This window comes from Rhincodon typus, chromosome 36, assembly GCF_021869965.1.
Source record: "Rhincodon typus isolate 14 chromosome 36, sRhiTyp1.1, whole genome shotgun sequence".
NCBI lineage: Eukaryota > Metazoa > Chordata > Chondrichthyes > Orectolobiformes > Rhincodontidae > Rhincodon > Rhincodon typus.
The window spans coordinates 21,040,382-21,052,642 of NC_063367.1; the positions used below are offsets into that span (position 1 = coordinate 21,040,382).

Consider the following 12,261-nt stretch of genomic DNA (forward strand, 5'->3'; position numbering starts at 1 on the left):
CAGGGAGAGATGGTGGAGTTGGTGAGGTATTGGGTGAATGAAGACAGGGAGAGACGGTGGAGTTGGTGAGGTATTGGTGAATGAAGACAGGGAGACGGAGGAGTTGGTGAGGTATTGGGTGAATGAAGACAGAGAGAGACAGTGGAGTTGGTGAGGTATTGGGTGAATGAAGACAGGGAGACGGAGGAGCTGGTGAATCACACTGTGACCACAGCTCAAACTGTGGTGCAGCCAGTATCCAACGTAATCCTCACTGGGAGTGCAGACAAGAAATGCGCGAGAGAACTAGTCACACCCTGTCCACTGCAATCTCAGAAAACATGGGGCTGTGGGAGGAGATTAAATGGGTGGGTAGAAGGCAATACTCACGGGATTTTGTCCACCGATGTAACAATGGCCGATAGGAATTTGTCGGTGATTGCCCTCATGTTCTTGATGGATGCATCTAGTCTCTGTTTGACCTCGTCATGACTGAGTGCCTGGTCTGGTGTGACATCGTACGGGAGTTTACTGAAAAACAGAATTGTGGATATATTGACTATCGGTCAGATGCAGATGGATGCTTGGTATCCGTTCTGCCATGTCAGTCCACAGGGGCAATGTGAACCCTTCAAAATCCCTATCATTTCCCTGGTGATGAAATGGACATCATACCAGGAGCAGGTTCTCCTATCTCCTCATTTCTTCCCTATCCCAATTGTTACCATGTTTGATGCTGGGAGTTTTGAGTCAAATCCCAAAGCAGGAACTGAGCCAGGTCAAAGCAACACACAGTGAAAGGGGGAGAGACACTGTACAAGACAATGTCTGTCTGTCTAGATAAAGGACTTGCATCTGTATAGTGCCTCTCATAACCTCAGGATGTCTCAAAGTGCTCCACAGCCAATTAAGTATTTTTGCTGTGTGGTCACTAATGCAGAAAATGCCATAGCCAATTTGTGCATAGGAAGCTCCCATCAGCAGCAATGTGACAATGACCAGCTAAATCTTTTCCACCAGGGTGGATGGGGGCTCAATTTAACATCTTATCTACAAGGGGTCACCTCCAGCAGAGCAGACTGCAATCAAGTATCGAGACTGAGATCAACAGTTTTTTTCAATCAGTAAGGGGAATTGAAGGTTATGGGGAAAAGGCAGGAAAGTGGAGTTGTGGATGACCAAATCAGCCATGATTTTATTGAATGGCAGAGCAGACTCCGACTGACTGAATAGCCTAGTTCTGTTCCCATATCGAAATGGTCTTATGGTCCGATTACAATCTCTCGGTACTCAGGGTCAATGTGGACTGTGGGCTTGAACCTCTGCCTTTGTGCTAACGATGCTTGGAGCTGTAGGTAGGACTATACCCACTCAGCCCACAGGGACAGTGAACACGACATGAAATCGGACATGGACTTGTCTCAATTTCTTTCCAACATGGCGGAGACACCGTCCCACATGGGCTCTCACAGCCATAAATCCCTGGCAGCTATATTCACCTAACTCTGGGCTGAGTGGCAGACGGAGAGTGATTCCCAGCCGGTGAACTCCTGGAATAAGAAGACCTGGAATGGATTGGGAGCATCTGTAAGTGACAAGGAAACAGGCTCTGGGGGAGGGGGTAAAGGAGAGGGTGTGGAGAAAGCCGAGTCGAAAGGTTTGCTCCCCAAGCATGATGGCATCACCAACCAGGGCACAGGCCAGTGTTAGCATTGATAAACAAGTGCACAGCACCAGGAAATGCAGTGAGCTGGGTAGGTTTGTAGAAATGTGGTTGTTGGTCCTCCCTTGATGTGCAACACAGGAACCTGAGGAAACTCTTGTTTGCTTCACTGGTGTCTGCTGTTGATGCAGAATGGCTGCCTTTGTACAAAATGACACACTTTGTGAAGTAATTCTTCAGATGAAGCACTCTGAGGCACTTGGCTGATGTGATCACTTGTGTAAACACACATATCCTCCATTCTCAGTGTCGTGTGGCCCTCATGTTCCTTCCTGTTTGATGAACACAGCAATCTTCATTCTTCATTATCCCAGATCAGAGTGAGCCTGGTGTGGTTAGCATAGGGCACATTGTGAGAGATAACATGCCCTTGGGCGAGGGAACAAAGGACTGTTAACCAGTAGAGCACCTCGGAATGAAGGAGAGAGATTGGGATGAATCCTGTCCCCAAAGCTGTCACTGGGAGACCAGCTCACTGAGCTGTTAGTTTTCAGAATGCTTCAGCCCAGAGGCTGGATCACTGAATATATTCAAGGAGGAGTTAGATTTTTGAGCTTCAAGGGACTCTGAGATTATGGAGGAACAGGAATTAAGAATCATAGAATCCCTACAGTGTGGAAACAGGCCATTCGACCCAACACGTCCACACCACCCCTCCAGTGTGCATCCCACCCAGACCCATCCCCCCTACCCTTTCCCTGTTGCATTTCCCATGTCTAATTCAGCTAACCTGTTCATTTTTGGAGGAAAAGATGTGGGAGGAAACCAGACCACTCGGAGAAAGCCCATGCAGACTCAGGGAGAATGTGCAAACTTCACACAGACAGGCACCCGAGGCTGGAATTGAACCCGGGTCCCTGGCACTGTGAGGCAGCAGTGTTAGCCATCAAATGAGCTGTGACTTAGTGAATAACGGAACAGGCTCGAGGGCCCTTTACAGAATGGTCCAACTCCAATCGGAGTCACATATTCCGGGCAGACTAGTGTCTCCAGAAAAGCTGGTGAACAGCAACGCTCCTCATCCCCAATATGCTCCACTATCCCCTAGAGGCTCCTCACTCAGCGCATTGATACCCTTTATAACCATGTTCATTCCAAACTGTCTCCCCTGGCATCATGCTGTCGCCAGGGTTGGGGACAGCACTGGTAAAAGGGGCAACTGAGGCAGTGTCTTCATTGGTTGGTACTCCTGGAAGACCAGGATCTCACCAGGTGTGTATGGAGCAGCCAAAGGGTGAGGAAGTTTACAGTGAGTCACACACTCTCCTTTACCTGGCCTCTCCTGTCTGCGACTCCATCTGGTTCACCCAAGCCTTGTATATATCCACAGGGTCCGTCTTGATGTTCATCGACCGTTCCTCAATGATCTCCTTGACAACAGGTGCCAGGATCTGTCGGAGAGCGTTCTGTCCTCGTGCTCCACGATTAAAGCTGACCACCATCTTAATAACGGTGGGGTTTCCTGTGATGATCTCATGGAGTTGATCTACCTTTGACCTGCAGAAAGCAGAGAATGTGCCAGGGTCAGAATCACTTTTGCCAGGGATATCTCAAACTGCTTAGCCTTAGAGGCCTGTATATACACAGAGACCAACTCTCACACTCCTTGAGAAACGTTCTACCTGTGCTGAGGCCACCAAAGAAAATCCCATTCGTGTCTCTCTCCTCTGACATCACCCTTGGACAGTGACCTTCTGCCTGGACTGTAAACCCCACTCTCCGGCAGCAAAGAGATTGCGGTGCATTGCGTAGTCAATGCCCTCTTCACAACATTGTAAGTCCTACCTACAGCAAATGGACTGCAGTGGTTCAAGGAGGCAACTTACTACCATCTTCTCCAAAGCAACTGGGAATGGGTAATAAATGCTGGCCCAGCCAACTGTGAATTCATAAAAACAACTTCACACACCTCAGTTTGAGCCTCTCCCTACAGCCCTGAATCCCATTCCCAAACCGGATATTCATCAGGATCTTTTTGACTGGAGTCACCTCCCAGTGACTGATCTGGGATTGGGGTAGAGGACAGGACGTGGCCAGGAACCTACTTGATTTCCTCCTGGAGGGCAGTCTTGAAGAGTTTCAGCAGCAGGTACTCCTCTCTCTGGTTCGAAGCGTAATTATAGAGTGTGAAAATGACTGAGTCCATGAACTTGGTGGATTTATTCTGAGGCATCTGAAAAATCAGCTTGGCCAGGTAGGTGGGGTTAGTCTGGAGAGAGAGAGAGAGAGAGAGAGAAACACACACAGTTTGACACTGATTTCTTTCTCATTGAATGAAACAGTTTACCTTAAATTCACTTTTCCCATTTCCCTCCAGTTTTCTTCTAGACACTCTGCTCGATCACAGGGTTACAGGGTCTACAGACATAGACTGTCTCCTGGTCCCAGCAGCAGTGGGGGGGGGCTCACACATGACAAAGTTGGAAATTGAACGTCACTGCAAAAGATGACCCCAAACGCTTCCCACAGGAAGAACTTGCATTTTCATAGCTCCCTTTCACAGATTCAGGGCATCGCAGAGCGCTTCACAGTTAATGAGGTATTGTTTTTGAAGGGCAGTCTTTGTTCTAGTGTAGGAAAAGCAACAGCCAACTTGCACACAGCAGGATCCCGCAATGAGATAATGATCAGATTGTGATGTTGGTTGAGGGATAAACTTAGGCCCCAGGTCACTGTTCAGGTGAGGGAAGCTGGGGCCTCGTGTCTAACAGTTCAGCAGCTCCTCAGTGCTACATGGGAGAGCCTAGCTGTAATTAATGCTCAAAGTGCGAGGCAGGGACTTCAACCCACAACCTTCTGGGTCAGAGGCAAGACTGTTACATCCAGAGCCAAAGGTGACAACTTCAAAATGGGTGGGTAGAGTCAGTGATGGGGAGTAGAGCGTACACAGGGCTGTGGGAGGGAATTAAAAGGGGTTCCGTGATTTTTCCTATCTGGGAGAGGCTGGGCACCGTGTCCTTGGACACGGTTGGTGGGAAAGAATCCGACTGGAGTTTTACCTGGAGCAGGTAGAAAAGGTTCTGGTAAGCCTCGAGCTTCATGCGTTTCTCCTTGCTCAAGGCCTTCAGGCCTCCTTTCTGTTTGTTGATCTGCATCATGTCTGACAGCTGCTCTTTGTTCTTCCGGGTCAGTTTCTTGCTGTGCGACACTACTTCCTGTAACATGGGAAAGGTACCTGTCAGTGTCTCACCACAAACCCATCCCTGCCATTGGTCTTAACCCTAACCCTAACCCTAACCCTAACCCTTTTCTGATGAAGGGTCTAGGCCCGAAACGTCAGCCTCTCTGCTCCTATGATGCTGCTTGGCCTGCTGTGTTCATCCAGCCCTGCACCTTGTTGTCTCGGATTCTCCAGCATCTGCAGTTCCTACTATCCCTGCCATTGGTCACTGGCTCACCACATGAATTGGAGACAGTGGCTAAAAACCAGGGGCCTCTGTCCTCCCAGATCCCGACTATGTCATAATTTTCTGGAATTTCCCTGATTTTCCCATTGTCCAGTCAATATTCCCAGGGTAATATTTCCAGTGTGATTTTCTCACTGTTCAGGGCAACATTCCTGTTGTCTGGGGTAATATTCCCAATGGAAGACCCTGACCAGTTATCCTAGTGCTTGGGACAATATTCCTGTTAGCAAGAATAGGATTACCTGGGATGGCTATCGCTAGCATTGTATTTCCAGAGAGTTATTCCTACAAGCTTCTCAAATGGTATTCCTATTGCTGGAAATGGTGTTCCCATATTGGTATTCTCAGACAATATCCCTGTTATTCTTTAAGTGACATTTCTATTATTTTGGAATTGATATCCCATTACTGGGGGCAACATTCCCATTATTCCAGAATTATATTCCCATTTCAGGAAGTGGTACTCCCAACAAACCACAGGTTGATATTTTCTTTATTCTGGGTATGATGTTTTGTGATTGATATTCCCACTTTTCTGATCTGACTCTCCAGTTCTTCTGGGGATAATATTTCTGATATTCCGGGAAGGATACTCTGGTTATTCCCATGGCACTATTCCCTATATTCTGGGGGCAATGTCCCCATTATTCTAGGTGATATTCCCATTATTCTGGGGTTGATATTCATTACTTGGGTGTTGCGGAGGTGCTATTCCTGTTACCTGCAATGTGATTTTGTTCTTCACCAGGAGCCCAATCTTGATATCCATTGTATTGAGGTCGTTTTCCAGTTGCTGATTGGATCGGATCCGAGTAACCACTTCCTCTCTTAGTCGCATCATTTCCATCTCCTCCTGGAAATCCTGGTCACTCTGATCGAGCAGGTGGACAAATTTCCGGACCACAACCATTGGAGGCTGCTCCGCATTGACTATCCGAGAGCAGAGGGTGTGTGAGACAAGGAGAAAAGGAGAGGACAACTACAAAACAAACCTCATCCTGACACCAAGCTGTGCAGGTTTCAGGTCAGTGATTTTCAATTAAAAGCATTAACCTGTCGGTACAGTGTTACTCCGAGAATCCCTGACATTGGATCTTCCTGGTTCCTGTCTCTCATTCACGTCCCCCAACAATCTACCTCCTCTTTCACTTACTTTAATCCCTTTACCCTCTTTTTCAAACTATATATGCTCTCGTCCATCCCTTCCCTACCTCAACCTAATAACCTAGGAACAAACTGATTCCCGACAGATTGGTAAATTTACAGCGGATAGAGCACACCCAATGATGGATGGTGACTAAGGATCCAGCACAAGTTCTTGAGTCTGATACTCACTCAGAGTTTTATAATCATCTCGGGCCTTGTTTGCTCTGATGAATGCCTGGATTTTAATAATATCAGATTCCTGGAAACAAAACAGAAAACTGGAGATTAGAATTAACCTCAGTGCGTGTTGTAACTATTAGAACCTGGAGTGAGACACACAGTCAGAATGATCAGGGAGTGAGTGGCAGCTGGAAGGAAATAGACGTCTCATAGTTATTGACCCAGCCATAACACAAAGCCAAGGGTCAGATGGTACCAAACCAAACCTCTCCGCTTTGCATTTCCTCCTACACCCGCTCTGCCACAAATCCCAGCACCAAGATACAACTGGATCTTAGCCAAAATTCTACCATCCTGCCATATCTCTATATAAGACCATAAGAAATAGGAACAGGAGTAATCCATTTGGCCCCTCAAACCTGCTCCATCATTCAACAGTATCACGGCTGATCTGACATTCCTCACATTCGCTTTCCTGCCCTTTTCCTGTAACCTTTGATTCCCCGACTGGTCAAGAATCCATCTCAGCCTTAAATATACACAAGGACTCTGTCCCCACAGTTCTCTGTGGTAGGGAGTTCCAAAGACACTCTGAGAGAAGAATTTCCTCCTCATCTCAGTTTTAAATTGGCTCCCCTTTATTCTGAGCTTGTGCCCACCTGGTTGTAGACACTCCCATGAGGGGAAACTACACTTACCCTGTCAAGTCCCTTTAGAATCCTATATGTTTCAATGAGATCACCTCTCATTCTTCTAAACTCCAGTGGGTAGAGTCCTAATCTGTTTAATCTTTGCTCATAAAACTCCGCACTGGAGTCTATACTGGGATCATCCTAGTGAATGTTCTCTGAACTGCCTCCAATGAGATGCTATCTTTCCTCAAATAAGTGGACCAGAACTGCTCACATTACTCTAGATGTGGTCTCACCTGCACTTTGTACAGTTGCAGTCAGACTTCCCTACTCTTATACTCCAACCTCTTTGAAATAAGGGCCAACATCCCATTTGCCTTCCTGACCCCATGTGCTAGCTTTCTATGTTTGTTGTACAAATGCCCCCCAAGTCCTTTTTAGTTGCAGCTTCCTGTGGTTTTTCTCCATTTAAATAACGTTGTGTTCTTTTGTTCTCCCCTTGTATGCCTTTGACACCTAGAAATCTATCAGTCTCTGTCAGGAGCACAACCGATGAGAGAGCCTCTCCAGCCCTTGGGGCAGAGAATTCCAAAGATTCCCCACTGTCCAAGCGAAGAAATTCCTCCCCATCTCTCTCCGAGGGCAGACTCCGTATTCAGAGACTGTCTCCTGGTTTTAAGTGTCCTTCAATCAGGGAACATCCTTCCTGTGTTTTCCCTGACAGATGCCAGTGAACATTTTCCTGGCATTACAGTGTGGATGGAGCGAGACACGGTCAGGGGCTGTTAGCTGTGATGTGAAGGCAAGCTGCACTTGGACATTGAGCAGTGTTCAATCCAACCTCAGAGAAACTGAGATCTGCATCCGTGCAGCCGGATGGGGTGTGCAGAGGTTAGGGAAGGGTAAATGGTAAAGAGTTAATCAGAGGATCAGTAACAAGGGAGCGATCTCATTGTGCAGTGGGTAGTGTCCCTGTCTCTGAGCCAGAAGTTCCAGCTACAAGCCCCATTCTAGGACATGGATGTTCATGCAGTTTGTTACATGGCCAAACAGGTTAATGGTCAGCCCATGAATCTTCCCATATAAAAAGCGAAAAAATTGCAGATGCTGTAAATCAGGAACAAGAACAGAAATTGCTGAAAAGCTCAGAAGGTCTGGCAGCATCTGAGAAGAAAAAATCAGAGTTGACATTTCGGGTCCTGTGACCCTTCCTCAGAACTGATCTTCACTGTTCTCTGGGCAATTAGGGATGGACAATAAATGCTGGTCCAGTCAGTGACACCCATGTCCCTTAAATGAATTAAAAACACTAAGCATCTTGGAAGGCGAGCAGGCAGTTAAGAGTGAATCACATTCCAGTGGTTCTGCAGTCACATGTAGGCCAGACCAGGTAAGGATGCCAGATTTCCTATCCAAAACAGCAATACTGAACCAGAGATAGTAGGAACTGCAGATGCTGGAGAATCTGAGATAACAAGGTGTAGAGCTGGATGAACACAGCAGGCCAAGCAGCGTCAGAGGAGCAGGAAAGCTGATGTTTCGGGCCTATTTTTACAACAATCAATGATAGTTTAGGTTTTAATTCCAGATTTATTCAAATATCACATTGCTAAGCTGGAATTTGAAGTCCCCAGCTCCTGGGCCTCTGGATTGCTGGTCTAGAAACATTACTACTACAAGATTGGTACAACAAAGAACAAAGAGATGATTTCACACAAATCTATTTGAATTCAATACCACACAAAGGTCATGGGTTCAAAAGAATTGATAAAGGAAATGTGGAGAGACTTCATTTCATTACACAGCGAAGTGACGATTTGGAAGGTGAATCTGAGGTGAAATCAGAATCCAGAAGAAATTACTGAAAGCTACTGGAGAGGAATATTTACAGAGACATGGGGAAAGTCTGGACTGGAAGGATGCATAACGTGACAGCTCCTTTGAAGAGTTAGCACAAATGTGACAGTGTGAATAGTGACCTCCTCCTGTGCTGAGAGGTTCCAAGATTCTACAGAACAGGTGGGGTGAATTCAGTTCCATTATGACTTCTACAGATCAGTCAGAAAAGAGCTGGAGAAGCAAAGATTATAACGGGTGTGGGGGAGGATCAAACGTGGTACAATGGGTTGAAGCACACACCAATCCACAGGCTGGACACACTTCCCTTCAGTGTCAATGAATCCCACATAATTTCTGGACAATTCTTCCCAACCTTTAGTGAATGCTGCACTAGCAGATAGTTTCCCTAAGCCAGTGAACTTTTTAAAGACACAGAACTTCAATTTTACTCAATTGAGGTCTTGACAGAAGGAAGCTGGTTTAAAATATCAAATCCCAGCATATGGGGTCATTAACAGATCACAACACTCACATGATCCTTGAAATACTTCAGCCGATCCTTGTATTTCTTCCTGGCCTGCTGCATCCGCACCAACGACTGTATCTGTAACAGAAATAGAGAAAGAGGGAAAGTGAGAGAGGAGAAAAGTGAGACAGGGAGGAAAGCAAGGGGGTGACAAAAGGGACAGAGAAGGTGAAAGAGAGAGAACATGAAAGAGACACAGAATGAATGTGAGAAAGAGAGAAAGTTGGGAAAGTCAGAGAGTGAGAGAGGGTGGAGTGAGAGCATGAAAGATAGACAGAAGGGGGAAGACAGAATGGAAGGAAAAACATAAGAGGTTTGTCTAGAGTGCAGACGGCATTGAGCTGAGTAATGAGGCTGGACCCATTCAGACAGGAGACACTACGTGTGTACGAGGGGCCAACAGTGTACATAAGATGTAGAGAGTGTGTTATGTTGCTAGTCATCCATTTGTTAAAACAGGAAGCGATCTGTCTTCCACAATTATTCCTTTGCAGTTCACAGTTCAATACAAACTCCACTTTGCTCTCTGCCCTTCCTAATCAATTTCCCTCACTAGTAAAATCCAGCCCCTCTATGTTTGGACCCCACCAGGAACTCACCTGTTTGACAAATTAAACAATTTACAAGCACCAATAATAACGAAAGGAAAAGGTAGTGTACAAGATAGGGGCTAAATCAAAGGCAGTTGGAAGGAGAGACTTACCCCAGTCCCTGCAGTTCCCAGCTCTCTCTAAATGTTTCAGGGTGGAAGGCAGCCCTTCAGTATGTGATCCACTAAGATCCAGTGTGCAGTGCGCCTCAGTTCTTTCTTAAAGGGGGCCATCAATTATATCATAATCAATGTGTATCTGGGTCTGTAAATGCACACACGGCACAGTGTGCCCAAGGGACCAGTATATGTACGCATGGCACAGTGTGCCCAAGGGACCAGTATATGTACGCACGACACAGTGTGCCCAAGGGACCAGTATATGTACGCACGGTACAGTGTGCCCAAGGGACCAATATATGTACACACGATACAATGTGCCCAAGGGACCAGTATATGTATGCACGACACAGTGTGCCCAAGGGACCAGTATATGTACACATGGTACAGTGTGCCCAAGGGACCAGTATATGTACACACGGTACAGTGTGCCCAAGGGACCAGTATACACACACACGGCACAGTGTACCCAAGGGACCAGTATATGTACACTCTGACCTCAGACACGTGCTGGGGTTAATGAAGAGAGCTGAATTTCTTTGAATAATTCAATTATGGAGACTCAACATTTTCCTAACCCGCATCACGTTAACTTGAATATAAGAAGCAGTTATCCCTTTACCTTCACCGCAGAGTCTGTGTTGTGTTTGAGGTACTGAAGCCTTTTCTTGTAGGCCTGCTTTTGTTTGTAACCTCTCCAGTTAGACTGTGGGGAGAGAAAAGGCCACGATTTACATCTCACCAACAGACTACAGCTGAAATGTTTGTGTTAAGCATTTCCCTACAGTCTCAATACTCAGACACCTCATACCTGAATGGTCAGGATTGCTGGCTGCTGTTTCTTTAGGAAGTTCATTCGATCTGAATATTCTCTCCGTACCAGGTAACCTCGGCAACGTGCCTGTAACTTGGTGATGAGGCTCTCATTGGCCACCCAGAGCTGCTCTCGGTTATAGGCAGCTGTCACTCCCGAAATCGTTGACTGTGGGGAATGAGACAAGAATAAGAGAAACTGGTTACAGCTGAGGAGAGAGAGAGAGAGACAGAGTGAGAGAGAGAGAGGGAGACAGAGTGAGAGAGAGAGAGGGAGACAGAGTCAGAGACAGAGACAGAGACAGAGAGATAGAGATAGAGATAGAGACACAGACAGAGACACAGACAGAGACACAGACAGAGTAAGAGATAAAGGAATAGAGTGCGAAAAAGACAGAGGGAGGGAAGTGGTCAGTATGTCAGACAGAGTGCAAGACAAAGCGAGAGACGGATGAGAGAGAGAGAAAAAGGGAGGGAGGTGGTCTGTGTCTGATAAATTGTTTGAGAAAGAGTGACTGGTCTAATTTGTCACCATCAGGATCAGGAAGAAACTGAATTATGCAGATCTGGGATTGTTCACATCCAGCCCAACGGGGCCTTATCTCATCTGAAAGACAGCAGCTGGGACAGTGCAGCACTCCTTCAGTACTACATAGCAACGTCAGCCTTGACTCCTGAGCTTGAGCCTGAGAGTGGGAATTGAACCTGAACCTCGTGATTCAGAGGTGACTGTGCTAACCACTGAGCCAAAGTGGTGACACCTAAAATTCAGTCTGGACACTATTAATTTAACTTTTAAAGAAGTCTGTAGTATTTATGAGGAGGGTGCATTGCAATATTGAGAAAAGGGAAGTAGAGAGTTAGAGGAAATTACTTCATTGCAGCAGGTAAGAAAGAGGATATGTAGAATGAGAGGAAAGCCCCCTTATCCTTTTACTCTGGTCAACACATTTCTCCCCCACCTCCCAATTTCTGAAATGATTTGTCTTTAATTCAAGACATAAATCACAAGGAGTGATTGGGATCGGACTGTACTGTGTACCTGGATTTCTTCCTTGCTCAGTTGTGTGTTGTTCTGGACAAACCCAGGTGGCTGCTCCCAGCTTCCTTGTTTTGTCTCTAGGTTGTAGTAATAATGGTAACCTCCCTTCACCCAGTGCCTGACCCAATGGCTGCCATTGTCACCTGCAGGTTAAAGGGGAACACATTAACACATTGAGAGATAGTAGGAACTGCCGATGCTGGAGTCGGAGATAACACAGTGTGGAGCTGGAGGAGCACAGCAGGCCAGGCAGCATCAGAGGAGA

At 46.5% G+C, this 12,261-nt stretch overlaps 1 protein-coding gene across 1 annotated transcript in view; it reads right to left on the reverse strand.

Moving 5' to 3' along the window:
* Positions 1-12,261, reverse strand: part of iqgap1 (IQ motif containing GTPase activating protein 1) — a 100,558-nt gene that overhangs the window by 17,351 nt on the left and 70,946 nt on the right. Inside the window, exons 17-26 of the mRNA XM_048617064.1 lie at positions 11,997-12,139; positions 10,953-11,123; positions 10,764-10,847; positions 9,439-9,510; positions 6,445-6,514; positions 5,831-6,039; positions 4,702-4,857; positions 3,748-3,911; positions 2,975-3,199; positions 370-510 (exon numbers count right to left, since the gene is read on the reverse strand). Coding sequence (XP_048473021.1) covers positions 370-510; positions 2,975-3,199; positions 3,748-3,911; positions 4,702-4,857; positions 5,831-6,039; positions 6,445-6,514; positions 9,439-9,510; positions 10,764-10,847; positions 10,953-11,123; positions 11,997-12,139 — 1,435 coding nt within the window. The remainder of the gene's footprint in view (positions 1-369; positions 511-2,974; positions 3,200-3,747; positions 3,912-4,701; positions 4,858-5,830; positions 6,040-6,444; positions 6,515-9,438; positions 9,511-10,763; positions 10,848-10,952; positions 11,124-11,996; positions 12,140-12,261) is intronic.